The following is a 17,444-nucleotide window of genomic DNA, read 5'->3' on the forward strand; positions in this document are numbered from 1 at the left end:
TAATCCCAGCACTTTGGGAGGCCAAGGCAGGCAGCTCACTTGAGGCCAAGAATTTGAGACCAGCCTGGCCAACATGGTGAAACCCCATCTCTACTAAAAATATAAAAATTAGCCAGGTGTGGTGGCACATGCCTGCAGTCCCAACTACTCAGCTACTCAGGAGGCTGAGGCACGAGAATCGTTTGAACCCAGGAGATGGAGGTTGCAGTGGGCTGAGATCATGCCACTGGGCCACAGAGCGAGACTCTGTTGAAAGAAAAGAAAAGAAAAGAAAGGAAGGAAGTCCCTGTGATCAGAAGCCATTTGGCCCCTGCCTGTGACCCCTTTCCTGACTGAGGCACAGATTTGAATTTTAGTTACTTCAAACTCAAATTCTAAATCAGCAGAAGCTTTTCCTGCCTCAAATTTTCCTGCTTTAAGACAAGAACAGGGCTGGGTGCGGTGGCTCATGCCTGAAATCCTAGCACTTTGAGAGGCCAGGGCAGGTGGATCACCTGAGGTCAGGAGTTCGAGACGAGCTTGGCCAACATAGTGAAACCCTGTCTCTTCTAAAAATACAAAAATTAGCTTGGCGTGGTGGCATGCACCTATAGTCCCAGCTACTCAGGAGGCTAAGGCAGGAGAATCACTTGAACCCAGAAGGTGGAGGCTGCAGTGAGCTGAGATCGCACCATTGCACTCCAGCCTGGGTGACAGAGCAAGACTCCGGCTCAAAAAAAAAAAAAAAAAAAAGAACAGGGAGGCAGAGTTTTTTTTCTGGAATCACTATTAAACTTGATCACAGTTAACAGCAGAAAGATGAAACCTTGGTACAAGAAAAAGAAAATGATGATGAAATAAATCCACATGCCCTTCCTGGTTTTAGGGGAATAGTAAGAGTTAGGAGTTTGGGTGAGGAGTAGGTGTACAGTGGGATGTAGAGATTAGATTTCCACTCTCTAGTCCAGGTAGACAGACCATCTAGTTTCACCTGAAATCAAGTGCTTTGACCACAGTGGCCTGTGTTTATTTTGTAAATTTATGAGCACTTGTATTTATTCTAAAGATAATTTTTATAAAGTGAAGAAATCTCAGTGGCACAGAGTACTTTTTATAAAAAGAGTTCTCAGTTTAGGGGTTGGCAAACTTTTGTAAAGGGCCAGATAGTAAGTTTTTTGTCTTTGTGTCCCATACGGTCTCTGCAATGACTCAGCTCTGCCTTTGTAGTGGGAATGCAGCCACAGATAGGTCATAAATGAATGGGCATAGCTGCATGCCGGCAAAACTTTATCTACAAAAACAGGCTACAGGCCACAGTTTGCTGACCCCTGCTTTAGGTGAAATGATCATCAGCAGAAGATCACATTTCCTGACATTTATCTTTTGGTTCTATCATAATTTGCAAAGATGTTTAGAATTCAACAAATGCACGATGAGTTGAATGAGCTAATTACTAATTTGTATGCAGTAGAAATGTCAGTGGCTTACATTTTTGTCCTTGTATGTGTTGCACATGTTGCTCTCTCTGCCTAGAGAGAGCCCTTCATTCTCGCTTCTTCACTTGGCTACCCCCATTCTCACTTCTTTCACTCTCACTTTGTTCTCACTTCTTTACTTGGTTACCTCCTATCTGTCCTCTAAAGTTCAGCTGGGGAACTACCTTGTCCAGGAAGCCTTCCTTGACTCTCTTGATCTGCTTTAAATACCCCTTTGCTTCATGCACATGACATCATGCCATAATGAAAAATTCTCCTGTTTCTATCTGTCCCCCGGCTGCTACCCTCAGATTATGAGCTCTTTGAAGGCAGGGCCCATGGCATCCTTGAGTCCCTGTGTCTGAATGTGGGTGAAGGGTTAACATAACCTTTTCTCCTTCTCAAAGATGAATTTGACTCCGAAATAGCTTTCTAGGTCTGTTCCCCTGGAGACTTGATAAGGGAGGAATGTCAGTTGTATTATTAGGTGACGTTGTTTATACTAAAAATGGCCCCGATGAGTAAATGATATGTGCACTGGGAGGAACTATGACCACCTAGAGGGAAGCCATAGCTGTGGGGTTCTCTGAGTGTAGTGACTCTTGTAACTGGGCATATTCTCTGGAGGGACCCCAGAAGATATATCTGCAGAGTGGTTAGGAGAAATGGTGGTCTTTTGGGTCTGGGCTTCTAAGCTTAGATGGATCCTATACCCACCAGTGTGGATATTGTCTGGGTTACCACTTGGTGCATGGGCAAAAAGAACAGATCCTGGGTGGCTGTGTAGACTGCTGCAAGGACTGCTCCCACTAAAGTGGATTGCCTGATGCCGCCCTCCTGGTGTACTACATTTCCTATCCTATATCTTGATTTCAAGTGTGAATTTCAATAGCTCTGTGGGCCTGAATGTTTCATTGGACCTAAGACAACACTCTGGTGCATGCCACACAGATACAATGCCTAGTAGATGCTGCTGTAGATAATAGACGTTTGATGAGTGAGTGAATGAATGATGGAATGAAAGAGCTTTTCCATCTAATGTCATGAGACTTTTGATGACTCACTCAAACACTCGGGTCTGGTAAACCAAGGTTTCCTTAAAGCGCACATCTCTTGCTTGGCAATGGTATGAAGCGAAATCCACATTGGCACTGATTTGAAGCTGCAGTTCTTGGTAGTTTTCTTCTAGTACTGAGTGAGCAGGTTCCGGATCCGTCTCTATCACCTGTAACAAAGGCAGCTGTGTCCTCAGAGATGCAGAGCACAGGGACAGAAAAACTGACAATGGAATAGAATAGAGAGACCAGAAACATTCTAGGCATATATAAAATTTAGGTACACTATGTGACAATAAAGTCCTGGCAGATCACTAGGGAACAGACAGGCTAAATGAAAAAGGGATCTAGTAAGATTAGTCATCTAGATGAAAAATATGAAATTGGATCCTTGCTTCACAACATACATAAAATCCAGGTGGGCCAAGAGCTGAAATATCAAAAAAACAAAAGTCTTAAAAATATATAAGTGAACATCTTTCCAGGAGGAAAGAGTTTTAAAAATAAGACACAAAAAGTAATACATATAAAAGAAGGGATTAATAAACTTGATGATATTAAAATTAATAACAGAAAAGATAAACTAGGCCAGGCATGGTGGCTCACGCCCATAATCCCAGCACTTTGGAAGGCCGAGGTGGGTGGATCACTTGAGGCTAGGAGTTTGAGACCAGCCTGGCCAACATGGTGAAACCCTGTCTCTGCTAAAAGTACAAAAATTAGCCGGGTGTGGTGGTGCATGCTTGTAATCCCAGCTACTTGGGAGGCTGGGGCATGAGACTCTCTTGAACCTAGGAGGTGGAGGTTGCAGTGAGCCGAGATTGTGTCACTGTATTCTGGCCTGGGCGAAACAGCAAAACTCTGTCCCCCTCAAAAAAAAAAAAAAAAAAAGATAAACTATAAATTTGGTAAGGATATTTGCAGACAAATAATATGAACAGAAGAGTTTATAAAAAATAAAACAACTCACACAAAGTATAAGTATCATAATTGAAAAATGAGCAAAAGGCATGAAAAGGCATTCCCGCAAGGGATAACTTGTATGACTAGTAATCATATGAAGAAATACTCAGCCTTATTTGTGATCAGAGATCAGGACAATGCAAAATAGGCTCATAATGAGACCATTTCCCATTCATTCAAATGATAAAAATCAAGAAGTCTGACAATGCCAAGTGTCAGAGAGGACATGGATCAATAAGCTCTCTGCTGTAGGAGTATAAATTGGTACAGCTACTCTGGAAAACACTGGGGGATTATCTTGGCAAGTTGAACATTCATATATCCAATGAGTCAGCAATTCCACTTCTAGGAATATAAACTCTTACAAATGAACACCATGTGAATAATACAACTGTGATAGCAAAACTCCAAATAATTTTCAAAAGGAGAAGGGAGAAATCATAATGGAATTTTATGCAGAAGTGAAATGGATACACTACAGCCACATGCTACAATATGGATGATCACATACAATAACATTTTTTAAAAGTTAAAACTACAACTAACAATATATGTTTTATTTTTATTTTTTGAGAAAGAGTCTCACACTGTGTATTCCAGGTTGGAGTACAGTGGTGCGATCATGGCCTATTGCAGCCTTGACCTCCCAGAGCTCAGATGATCCTCTCACCTCAGCCTCCTGAGTAGCTGGGACTATAGGCATGCACCATCACGCCCAGCTAATTTTTGGTAGAGATGGGATTTCACCATGTTGCCCAGGTTGGTCTCAAACTCCTGGGCTAAAGCAATCTGCCTGCCTCAGCCTCCCAAAGTTTTGGGATTACAGGCATGAGCCACTGTGCCTGGCCTGATATACCTTTTAGTGTGCATAGGTTAAAAAAAGAACAAAAAACAAAAACCAAGGGAGTAAACAAGTCAAGTCAAGATAGTGATTACTTCTAGGATGGAGGCAGAGGGTGGAATGGCTGAGAATTACACAGGTAGTCAATATTCTGCTTCCCGTGTTGGGTGTGGGTTTGTCTCTGTGTATTATATTGTTTTTAAAAAAACTAAACAAGGAATGAATAAAAGAAGGGCACACATGGACCAAAGATGAGATCCTGTCATGAACCAAAGATTATTACAAATGTGATTCTGGACACCTGAGGGAAAAGGGAAACAACTAAAAGATTAGCATTGACATTTTTGAAGAAGGAAAAGATGGGAGGACTTGCTCAACTGCTTATCAAGACTTAAGCTAAAGGTCTACCAGTGAAGATGTGTGGTATGTGTAGCACTGATGGCAGGCAGCATGTGTAGAAGTTTAGTTTGTCACTTTTGGAATCAAGGTCAAGTAGAATGGGAACCTTTTCTTTTTCCTGTGAAAAAAGGAAATGATGAGGGACTTGAGACCAGTAGGAATCCAAGCATGGAGGCCTGGTCAGATTGGTGCTTGATGTCCCCACTTACTTTTCGTTTTGTAGTGAAAGTCCCAGGCATGTTTCTGGGTACGTCCACCCACTTGACTGTGTGCATGCGGTCATCCCAGTCGGGGACCTGGTCTGCAGGGAGCTGAAACATAATCCTGGAGAGCTTGCACCTGATCCGCATATTCTTTAGGTTGATGGGTACATCTGACTTCATGGTCACCACTATGTCCTTGGCACACCCAGGGTGGAGGTGGCCCATCTAGGGAAGAGCCTGGTATTAGTATTTTTGAGAATCCAATCTTGAGGACTCTTGATACCTGCTGGTGATATTCTAGAGAAGGGAAGGAGCCAAAGGTCTTGGCAAAAAATGCATCAGTTAAGCCTGTGTATGTAGACAGAATTAAATATGTACAAGAGGATCTTAGGTAGAAACATAATAATAATAACAAGAACAACTAATATTTATCAAATGTACTTGCTTCAGGCACTATTCTAAACCTTTACACAATTCTACGAATCCCTACAACAACCCTATGAGGGGTACAGCTATTATTCTTATTTTACAGACAATGAAACTTGTAACTTGGTTGAGGTCATTAATTTTTGAGGAGTTGGATTCAGACCCAGGCAATCTGGCTCCAAATGCCATACTCTTAATCAATATGATCTATACAAATTATGGACAGAGGAATACAGTACACTAGCAGTTCTCCAAAGGTGTTCTGGTGACCTTGGGATCCCCAAGACCTTTTCAGGGGAAAAATGAGGTCAAGACTATTTTCATAGTAATATGAAGATGTTATATGACTTTTTCACTCTCATTTTCTCATAAGTGTACAATGGAGTTTTCTAGAGGTTATGTGATATATGGTGATATGGTCTGGCTGTGTCTCCACCCAAATCTCATCTTGAATTGTAGATCCTATAATCCCCACATGTTGTGGGAGGGACCTGGTGGGAGATAATTGAATCATGGGGGCAGTTTTCCCCATACTGTTCTTGTGGTAGTGAATAAGTCTCACAAAATCTGATGGTTTTATAAAGGGTTTCCCCTTTTCCTTGACTCTCATTTTTCTCTCTTGTCTGCTACCATGTAAAATGTGCCTTTTGCCTTCTGCCATGATTGTGAGGCATCCCCAGCTATGTGGAACTGTGAGTCCATTAGCCTCTTTATAAATTACCCAGTCTCGGGTATGTCTTTATCAGCAACGTGAAAATGAACAAATATAGTAAATTGGTACTGGTATAGGGAGTGGGGCACTGCTGTAAAGATACCTGAAAATGTGGAAGTGACTTTGGAACTGGGTAACAGGCAGAGGTTGGAACTGTTTGGAGGGCTCAGGAGAAGACAGGAAAATGTGGGAAAGTTGGGAACTTCTTAGAGACTTGTTGAATGGCTTTGACCAAAATGCTGATGATATGGACAATGAAATCCAGGCTGAGATGGTCTCAGATGGAGATGAGAAACTTGTTGGGAACTGGAGCAAAGGTGACTCTTGCTATGTTTTAGCAAAGAGACTGGTGGCATTTGGCCTTGCCCTAGAGATTTGTGGAACTTTGAACTTGAGGGAGATGATTTAGGTTATCTGGCATAAAAAATTTCTAAGCAGCAAGACGTTCAAGAGGTTACTTGGGTGCTCTTAAAAGCATTCAGTTTTAAAAGCGAAACAGAGCATAAAAGCTCAGAAAACTTTCAGCCTGATGATAGAAAAGAAAAACCCATTTTCTGAGGAGAAATTCAAGCGGGCTTCAGAAGTTTGCAAAAGTAGTGAGGAGCCAAATGTTAATGGCCAAAACAATGGGGAAAATGTCTCTAGGGCATGTCAGAGACCTTTGTGGCAGCCCCTCCCATCACAGACCCAGAGGCCTGGTAGGAAAAAATGGTTTTGTGCGTGGCCCAGGGACCCCCCTGCTGTGTGCAGCCTAAGGATGTAGAGCTCTGCATCCCAGCCACTCTGGTCATGGCTAAAAGGGGCCAAGGTGTGGCTCAGGACATGGCTGCAGAGGGTGCAAGCCCCAAGACTTGGCAGCTTGCATGTGCTGTTGAGCCTGTGGGTGCAGAGAAGTCAAGAATTGAGGTTGGGAACCTCCACTGTGCCCAGCCTCTCTGCCTTCTTTGATTAAGGCTTTGGTAATAAAAATAATGCACAAAAGCAGATTACCCTATTATATTATACTGTGTTTGTTTCTTCACAGGCAAAATGCAGATAATAGTAGTATCTATGGCTGGGCACAGTGGCTCATGCCTATAATTCCAGCATTTTGGGAGGCGGAGGCAGGTGGATTGCTTGAGCTCAGGAGTTTGAGACCAGACTGGACAACACGGTAAAACCTGTCTCTGCCAAAAATACAAAAAAATTAGCCAGGTGTGGTGGTGTGCATCTGTTGTCCCAGCTACTTGGGGGGCTGAGGTGGGAGAATCACTTGATCTTGGGAAGTGGAGGTTGCAATGAGCCAAGATTGTGACACTGCACTCCAGACTGGGTGACCGAGTGAGACTATCTCAACAAACAAAAACAAAAAAAAGTAGTATCTGCCTTATAGCATTGTTCAGAGGATTAACCATGGTCTTAGAACTATTTTTGGCATATAGTAAGCACTCAATTTACAAATAAAGTGGTATACCAGCTCTATTCAGGGTTGGATTTGGACCATGATGAAACGGAATGGTCAGGGTCCTAATGAACTTTACATCACTCCAAAAAGCAAAATTTATCCCTAATAGCGCTCAAAGATTTAAAGATGACAAAGTCCCCAACGCCTTTGCTCCATTCCCCTTGAGTACTGTGCTTGAGCAGACTCACTGGCTGTGTGTCAACAGAGCAGGAGGCAGTGAAGACACTGGGGTGTGCCAGTGCTCTGGGAACTCAGAAGTGAACTATCTACAAAAAGCAACCACTGGCCAGAGGCAACGATCTGCTAGAACGTTATCCTAGGCCTTGTTCAATGTCAAGCTTTAGTCAGCAATTAAAAAAAAATGTGTGCTGTGGAAATGCTAAAAGAAGAGGTTAGAAAATTCCAGGTAAAACAAAGTTAACAAGGTTTTAACATGCCAAAGAGAACCAGGAATATTTAAGGAAGGATGGAGCTTGGAACATTTTCTAAATCTCACTTGTCCACAGAACCCATCACCCCCATTCTAGCTTTTGGTGAAACCTAGGAGGACACAGCTCCACAATCTGGGATAGGAAGACTAGGACCTGTATTCATCTATACAGGCCTCCACAGGGCCCCTTGACAGCAGCCTAGCAACAGTCTTGGTCAACTTCATTCTCCGTCTTCCCCTCTTAACCAGCAGAGACATGAACAGTGTTCTTTGCTACTAGGTATGAGTGAGGGATGATTCCTGGGCTGTCTCTCAGCTTGAGATGCATTAATTCCATTCCATGCATCCACGGGAAAGGGCTGACAATCAGTCTGGGGTTGGCTTAGGACTAAGGGATTCCAAAAAATGATGAATGACTTTTATTTACCTGTGGGGAGAAAGCAATTGTAGCTGAAACAGGCCATTCAAACCGTATCAAGTTCACTTGGCTGTGATTTGTGACTGTGAAGCTCACATTATAGCTGTGTCCAATGTGGCAGTCCCCAAATTGGATGTGGTCCACCAGAGCAGCTAGGGATTAGAAGCAGAAGGCTGTGAGTCCTCCCTGGCCTCCCCTGAGGGCCTGCTTCCTTAAGGAGGCATAGTGCTTCACTCACATGAAGTCCTTCCATCCTTGGATGGCTATATTTGAAAAACCTAGAATCTCTGAGTAACAAGATTTCTATCCTCAAGGAATCTATCTATCCACCCATCCATCCATCTATCCATCCATCCATCCATCCATCCATCATCATCCACCCACCCATCCATCCATCCATCATCCACCCACCCATCATCTACCCATCCATCATCTATCTATCCATCCATCCCTCTCATCCATCCATTATCCACCCATCCATCCTCCACCTATCCATCACTCACCTATCCATCCATCCATCATCCATCCATCCATCCACCATCCACCCTCCCCCATCCTGCCATCATCCATCCACCCACCCATCCAGCCATCATCCACCCACCCACCCATCATCCATCCACCCTTGCATCCATCCATCATCCACGCATCCACCATCCACCTATCCACCCATCCATCATCTCCCTACCCACCCATCCATCCATCCATCCATCCATTATCCACCCTCCCATCCATCCATCATCCACCTGCTCACCCACTCATCCATCCATCATCCACCCATCCATCATCCATTCATCCATGCATCCATCCATATATCCATCCATCATCCACCCACCCATCCATCCATTAATTCATCTATCATTTACCTACCCACTCACCCATCATCCACCTACCCACTCACCTATCTACCTATCATCATCCACCCATCCATCCATCATCTACTCATCCATGCATGCATGCATGTATCCATCCATCCATTCATCTATCATCTACCCATCCATCCCTCTATCCCTTCATACATCCATCCATCATCCATTCACCCACCTTAGCCCTCACCTCCATTTGTGCAAGAGAAAACATAGGTCCCCAACTCCATTTGTTTGGTGAGAAAATATTATAAAGGATTGGGATTGCCAGATAAAATATAAGAGTCCTGGTTAAATTTGAATTACAGATAAGAAATGAATAATTTTTAGGATAAGTATGTCCCATGCCATGTTTGGGATATACATATACTAAAAATTATTCATAGTTTAACCAAAATTCCAATTTATTGAGGAGTCTTGTATTCTGATTTGCTAACTCTGGCAATCCTATTATGGGCATGAAATCTGAGTTCTGAACTTAGATTCACTGCTGGCTCCTGCTTGAGCCTTGGTAAGAGAGATGTCACCCTGTAGCCTCAAACAGGGCTGAAACACCAGGTATATGAGGAGTGTTGATTTCAACCCATGTTGTGTAGACCACCTAACGGTACATTCCAGGACTTTAATTAAGCTTCTAGGTAAACTATGGGACTCTGTTTATAACTCACTTTTTAGCAACCAACCACATAATTAGGGCGCTTAACCAATGCCTTCTGATGATAACAATTTGATGATAAATTTTTCCAATCCCCAAAAATGTCAACTAAATGAAGCTTTAGTGCTTGATAGATTGCAACACAACATGTCTTAAGCTTTAGTATAAAAACACGTCACCTGGGGCCTTGTTAAAATGTGGATTCTGATTCAGTAGGGCAGGGGGGTCTGAAACCCCCATTGCTAACAAGCTCCCAGGTGATGCTGATGCCATAGGATCTCAAACTGCTCATTGAGTAGTGGGGCTGTGCAGACTGATGTTCTAGAAGTGCCCAAACCTATACTCTCTCTAATAAACAGACAATGCCAACACAAGCCAGCTAATAAATGCAGACAGGAAAAACTGCAAGGCATTTATTTGCTTATTAGTTGAACCAGAATTTGAATATCAAACTATAAGCTCCTTAAGAGTAGAGACTTCCTTGTTAATTTTGAAACTCCAGGGATCAGCATGCCTGGAACATGTACTTGGTGATCAATACATATTCATCGAGTGAACACATGAATAAATGGAAGGATGGATGCCATGACTGAGCCAGGCATGCCAGAGCATAGAGTAATGAAGAGGAGAGTCAGTCCTAAATTCTCAGGGAGCTAACCAACCTGTTATTTAAATTTACTCTCATTTAAAACAAATGACCCAGTAGCCAACACTTGCCAACACTTCACTGCTGTTTCTCCCACCTGCCACCAAGTCTTCCATATCATTGTCCTCGATGATCTCTGTGAACTCAGAGATACTTATGTCTTCCTGGGCCACCAGCCCATGGATGTTGTCCAAGGTGATGTCATCCTCATAGCCCTCTCCCACCATGTGGATGGAGGTCTCCTCATATTGGTTGTTGATCACTGACAAGTGGATGATACCTCTCATCCTCCCAACCTTCTGGGAGTGGAAAACGACATCAAATTCAGCTGTATCTCCAGGAGAAACAACCAAGGAGGCTGTGTGAGCTTTCTTTGCTGCAAAGAGAAGAGAGAAGATATGATTTAGAACTAGTTTCAAGAAATGTGTATCTATAAAGACCCCTGTTGAAGGGAAAGTAACCCTAGAATGGGAACGAGCCTTAGCTAGAGGCCAGTGGTGACGAGACTGGGCATTCCCCTCTGGCTGGGCCTTGAGTGGTCCCCTAATGAAGCAGCTACTGAGATCCATTGCCCTCTAGAAGCACCCTCCCCACACTTACCTTTTACATGTGGTTTGTTTTCCTCTGTGATGTAGATGTACGCGGTGGTGGGCCTCCCTTTCAGGGAGAAGACTCCTAGCTCATCCTGCAGGTCAACATGCAGCTGGCAGAAGGAAAGCAGGGATGAGTGCTAGGCTTACAGGCTGCTCATGGGCTTTGAGTCTGGGGTGAGATACTGTGCTGTGTTTGGGGCAGGACCCCAAAAAGGTATTATGCCTAGTATTCACTTTTTTGAATTTCTTATTAAGAGAGATAAATAATAAATATTAGACCTGGAGAGGACAGAAGAACATTCAGTCAGATCAGCCCTTGTTATCTGAGTGAGGAACTGGAGGTCCAAGGAGTATGCAGAACTTTCCAGATCACGTAGGTAGATAGTGTCAAAATGTGGTTGCCAACACCTCTGCATTAACAGAGGCAGTTATAAAATATACGCTAGGCTAATAAAATGGAAATGAATACTTGTAATTCTATAAGGGCCTGCATTGATGTCAATTCCTAAAAACCAGTATCTCCTAGGTGCTATGCATTAGTTTAGTTGCCTGATAGTGTCATGTTGAGCATCCTACCACGATAAGAGAAAAAACAAGGTGGGCATTTGACCTACTTGGAGAAAGTGGTGGTTTCTGGCCCATTACAAGGAAGATAAGACTAAAGCCATGCATCTGATTTCGGATATGAGACATCAGCAGGCATTGTTAGAAGACAGTAATGCTGGCACCATCGTGAAAAAGATTGAATAATATAAAATATGAGGCATGGAGAAGGCAGAAATAGTGATATCACACAGGAAGCTTCTGAGATAAAAAATTATGTATTTAGAAACAACTTTAATAAGAAACTATATGGAAGAATTATATGTAAGAATATTGACATAAAAGATCTAAATAAATGGGTGGAAATCCTAAATGTTCCTGGTGGAGAGTCTAAATACTCCGCAAACAGAAATCCTACCAGATTCAGAGGCTTCCCGATGGGATTTTTAAAGGAACGTTATAAAATAATTATAAAGCTTATTTGAGAGATTAATAGGTGAAAATTGTTAAGAAAAATGGCAAAAACAGGGAATGGGTGGATAGGAATTCACTGAACTAGATGCTAAAACATATTATAAAGCCACAATAATGGAAACAATGCAGGGTAATGGTAAACTAGGTAACCTGAGCTCAAGGCAACAACAATTGCTAGACTAAATATATAAAAAAAATTTTTTTTTAAAGCATAACAGAGCTACGAAGAGAACGAGGAGTAAATAGACCAGGATCTGTGAGAGTACAGAAATCCAGCAAGGTCAGTCTCACTTTCTGGGCGGTTTTTGTCCGCCCAGAGCATTTGCCAGTCAGGAAAAGGTAGACAGGAGGCTTGTCTGCGCATTTTTTTTTTTTTAAATTTTGATATGGAATCTCACTCTGTCACCCAGGCCGGAGCGCAGTGGTGAAATCTTGGCTCACTGCAACCTTTGTCTCCCGGGTTCTGGTGGTTCTCCTGCCTCAGCCTCCAGAGTAGCTAGGATTACAGGCGTGAGTCACTGTGCCCAGCTAATTTTTGTATGTTTTTAGTAAAGATGGGATTTTACCAGGTTGTCCAGGCTGGTCTCAAAATCCTGATCTGCCCACCTCAGCCTCCCAAGTTGCTGGGATTACAGGCGTTGTCTGTACTTTTGATGGTCTTTTGGTGCTAAGAGGGCAAAAGTTCAAGGCCTGTGGAAGGTGACAATGCTTTCTTCTGGGCTGGGACCTCATAAGATGAAAGGTGAGCTGGATATAAACCAGCTTTCCCAAGGGTGGCAATCCTGCTCTGAGTCATCTGGGTAATCCAGAAAATCTCAAACCTTAACACTGGCTTAAGGTGATCCTGAATTTCTAGTGCCCCCAAGTGTTGGGCAGAAGCAAATGAAAATTGCCTCTGAAGAAAAATATGATCCTTAGTTTAATGATTTCTAAATAACTTTTACAATATAATACCCAACACATGAACAGAAGATAACCAGGCACATGAGGAGGCAGGGCAACATGGGCAAAGATGAGTAGAAATAGTAGAAAAAGATGAGTAGAAATACCAGAAAGAGCCACAATGACTTTGGATTTTGGAATTATCTGGTATAGACTGTAAAATGCCTATGATTACTGTGTTCAAGAAATAAAAGTCATGTCTGACAATTTCAGCTAGAAACTAGAAACAGTAAACATGAATTATTCAGATTTTAAAAACAGCCTAATAGAAATTCTAAGACTGAAAAATATAATAACTTAAGGACTTAATGGAAACTTTAACAGTAGATTCAATACAGCTAAAGGGAGAGTTAATAAACTGAAGACAGGTCAAAAGAAATTATGCAGAATGAAGCCCAGAGGAAAAGTGAGTGGAAAATATAGTGAGACTAGAGACACAGAAGATATAGTGAGAAGGTCTTCTATATATTTAATTATCATCCCAGAAGTAGAGATTAGAGAGAATGAAATAGAAACAATATTTAAAGACATGTCTAGAAATTTTCCAAAATTGACTTAATTTTAATCCACAGAATCAAGAAGTCTAGTGAATTCTAACAATGATAAATTAAAAGAACTCCACACCTGGACATATCATAGTAAAACTGTAGAACACAAAGTGAAAATGTAAAAGGCAGTCAGAAAAAAAGAATGCCTTAAAGTAGCAGTCCCCAACCTTTTTGGCACCAGGAACTGGTTTCATGGAAGACAATTTTTCCATGGACCAGGCAATGGGGAATGGTTTTGGGTTGAAACTGTTCCACTTCAGATAATCAGGCATTAGATTCTTATAAGGAGCACGCAGCCTAGATCCCTCACACGTGCAGTTCAAAATAGGGTTTTCACTCCTATGAGAATCTAATGCCGCTGCTGATCTGAGAGGAAGGGAGCTCAGGTGGTAATGTGAGTGATGGGGTGTGGCTGTAAATACAGATGAGCTTTTGCTCATGAGTCTGTGGCCTGGGGGTTGGGGACCCCTGTCTTAAAACATTTTAGGCTTATAGCTGACAACTCAGCAGTTAACAACGGAAACCGGAATACATTGGAATAATATCTCCCATTTGCTGAAAGAAAACAACTGCCAAACCAGAACTCTATAGCCAGTAAAAACGATGTTTAAAATGAAGGAGAAATAGAGACTTCACCACCAGCAGACCCCCATTAAGGAAATACTGAAGAGTATTCTTCAGTTGGTAGGAAAAGGGTCTAAGATGGTGATATGGTTTGGCTGTGTCCCCATCCAAGTCTCATCTTGAATTGTAGCTCCCATAACTCCCATGTGTTGTGGGAGGGACCTGGTGGGAGGTAAATGAATCATGGGGGCGGGTCTTTCCCAGGCTGTTCTCGTGATAGTGAATAAGTCTCACAAGATCTGATGGTTTTATAAATGGGAGTTCCCCTGCACAAGCTCTCTTGCCTGCCACCACGTAAGACATGTCTTTCTCCTCCTTTGCCTTCCACTGGGATAGTGAGGCCTCCCCAGCCATGTGGAACTGTGAGTCCTATTTTTTCTTTATAAATTACCCAGTCTCAGGTATGTCTTTATTGGTAGCATGAGAACTGACAAATACAGATGGAAAATTGGAGACCCAGGAATAAAGAGCAATAAAAATGATTAATAAATGAGTAAACCTAAATGGGCCATAAATGTATAAACAATAACAACAACAGCAGCAAGAACAATAGTGGCAATGTCTTGTAGGGTTTAAAATATTTAGAGAATCCCAAGCCTTCCACAAGTTGCTCCATTACTGTATCCTTTCATTTTTATCTTCCTTGCTCTTCTACCTATATCTATGCTCTCATGAAGCTGGGTGCTTACTAGCTCCTGTAGTAGTGTGCACGTTTTGTTTTGTTTTGTTTTTTGGCTTCTGCACCTTTGAAGCTTTCTCTCTATTTCTGGTTTGCATGGACTGCCAAATGCCCACTGAAGGCATTGCTGAAACCCAACTCCTACAATGAGCCCTGTTCAAATGTCATTTACAGTTAATTTTCCCTTCATTGTCTAGATGGGAATAGATCTTTTTCAAAAGTCCTACAGTCCCTTGTAGAGCACAATACATCACATTTTGTAAAATAAAACCATAATTTAATCATTGAATCAAAATACATTTGAATGCTGTATTTTTCACCCCTACTGGTTTCTTTTATCATCTTATCCTCATTGCAAATGCAATGTTCATTACAGAAAGCAATTAAAAAAATAAAGAAGATATTAAGAACACCCATAATCCTACCCACTCAGCTTGGTGCACATCACTGCACACTACCTTGGACAGTAGTTAATGATATATTGTGGAATCTGGTTTCTTACTTTCCTTGAGGACAAATGTCATGCCAGATTCCCCTCTGCATGTCCCTGACACATAGGTTAACGTATGTTGGATCAACAGAGAAGTCCTCATACATTAGGCATGGCAGAGGCCCCAGTGGCAGAAGTGTAACTTCTGGATTCTTCTCCCTTTCAGCCTCATGCTTCACCCTCGAGTATTACCTGGGCAGGGAGGACACCATTGTTCTTGAGGATGAGAGGCAGCTTCTCTGAATGACCAAGGAGAAGCCTCTTAAAGAGGAGCAAGGGGTTTCCATATTGGTTATGAAGAACTGGCCGCACAACCGTCACTCGAGGGAGGTTCCCCTCACCAGCGATGTCAAACACGAGGCCTCGGCTCTTGGCCAGGGTGCTGTAGGGGACAGGAAGATTGTAGCCTGTCAGCCTGGCATGGTGGGAATGACACTCCCTACAGAGTGTGGCCTGCAGCCCTGCTGCAGGAGAGGGAGCTGGGAGCTGGGAGCTGGGAGCTGGTACCTGGGCAAGCCATCCAAGGTAGCCTCAAAGATGCACTGGTAGTTCTGCATGATCTGCGGGGTGAAGGACACCGTGGCAAAGGCATGGGAATGACTGGCAATGCACATCTTGCTGGGTTCCACTTCAAAAATGTCGACGATGCGGGCAAAGGGCTGGTGATGGGGGCAGAGACCAGAGTGTGTCAGTGCCTTTGTATTCTCACCAGGCTTACTCCTTATTTTCAGGAGTCCCCCACCTCTCATCTAAGTGCTGTGGTGGACATGCTCCACTGCCTGCAGGGTGAGGGGCTCTGGAGGGAACAGCCTGGGACCCACCCCTGAATGATGTCTGGCTAGATTTGGCTAGACCTATGATTTTTGACTCAAATTGATGAACTAAGCCAGGAATCCAGATATTCTCCCTGCTACCCCACCCCTGTCAACTAAATTGGGATGCCCAAAGATTGGTGTTGGTTGGTTTTTAAATTCTTTCTGTGACAGGATCTTGCTCTGTCACTCATGTTGGAGTGCAGTGGCATGATCATGGCTCACTGCAGCCTCGACCTCCTGGACCCAGGCAATCCTCCCACCTCAGCCTCCAGAGTAGCTGGGACTACAGGTGTGTGCCACTATGCCCAGCTAATTTTTTTTTTTTTTGTACATATGGGGTTTCGTCATGTTTCCCAGGCTGGTCTCAAACTCCTGGGCTCAAGTAATCTGCCTGCCTCGGCCTCCCATAGTGCTGGGATTACAGGTGTGAGCCGCCGTGCCGGGCCGGTGCTGGTTGTTAAAATGTGGAGCTGAGCTGGGAGCTGGCTGAATCACATGCAAGATGAGAAAGCTGGATGAGAGAATGGAGCAGGGGAAACCCTGTGAGAGAGACATGTGGCTCTTGAGAGATGGACAGAGCATCCGCTGGTCTTCTAAAGGGCGGACTTCAGGTGATGGTGCCAGTCCCAAGGAGTCCCGGCCACGTGATGTGTTCTGACCTGTGCCTGAGGTGTCTGATTCACTGCAGTAAGCCTTGCTTTGTTTGGGCTAATCTGAGAGGGTTTCTGCTCCTTGTAACTCCAAGAGCCTTGGCTAGAACAACCTCCCACAGCACTTTATCTGTTCCCAACTTGTGGCAGTGTTTTGGGACTGTAGGGAGGCCTGGCATGCCCTTAAAAGGATTTTTCATTCTCATGGGAAGTAGGTGGGATTCAAGAATGACTATTCCCTCTTGTTCTTAAACTGAGGGCACTCAGGTTTCTCTTTGCTTTTTCCAAGGGATAGCCTTCAAGTCTGCAAACTAGGGTGGAGGAGAACATGTGATATCTGCAAATCCTCTTATAAAGTCTCTCTTTAGAAATCAGACTTGTGGCTGGGTGTGGTGGATCACTCTTGTAATCCTAGCACTTTGGGAGGCTGAGGCGGGAGGATCGCTTGAGCCCAGGAGTTCGAGACCAACCTGGCCAACATGGTGAAACCCTGTCTCTACAAAAAATACAAAAACTAGCCAAGCATGGTGGTGCGTGCCTGTAGTCCCAGCTACTCAGGAAGCTGAGGTGGGAGGAT

At 43.3% G+C, this 17,444-nt stretch overlaps 1 protein-coding gene across 1 annotated transcript in view; it reads right to left on the bottom strand.

Moving 5' to 3' along the window:
* HYDIN (HYDIN axonemal central pair apparatus protein) overlaps nt 1-17,444 on the bottom strand; it is a 421,455-nt gene that overhangs the window by 54,257 nt on the left and 349,754 nt on the right. The window contains exons 61-67 of the mRNA XM_055366388.2: nt 15,910-16,061; nt 15,595-15,784; nt 11,110-11,212; nt 10,607-10,885; nt 8,355-8,497; nt 4,922-5,140; nt 2,519-2,679 (exon numbers count right to left, since the gene is read on the bottom strand). Of these exons, the coding sequence (XP_055222363.2) occupies nt 2,519-2,679; nt 4,922-5,140; nt 8,355-8,497; nt 10,607-10,885; nt 11,110-11,212; nt 15,595-15,784; nt 15,910-16,061 (1,247 nt within the window). The remainder of the gene's footprint in view (nt 1-2,518; nt 2,680-4,921; nt 5,141-8,354; nt 8,498-10,606; nt 10,886-11,109; nt 11,213-15,594; nt 15,785-15,909; nt 16,062-17,444) is intronic.

Source organism: Gorilla gorilla, chromosome 18, assembly GCF_029281585.2.
Source record: "Gorilla gorilla gorilla isolate KB3781 chromosome 18, NHGRI_mGorGor1-v2.1_pri, whole genome shotgun sequence".
NCBI classification, from domain to species: Eukaryota; Metazoa; Chordata; class Mammalia; order Primates; family Hominidae; genus Gorilla; species Gorilla gorilla.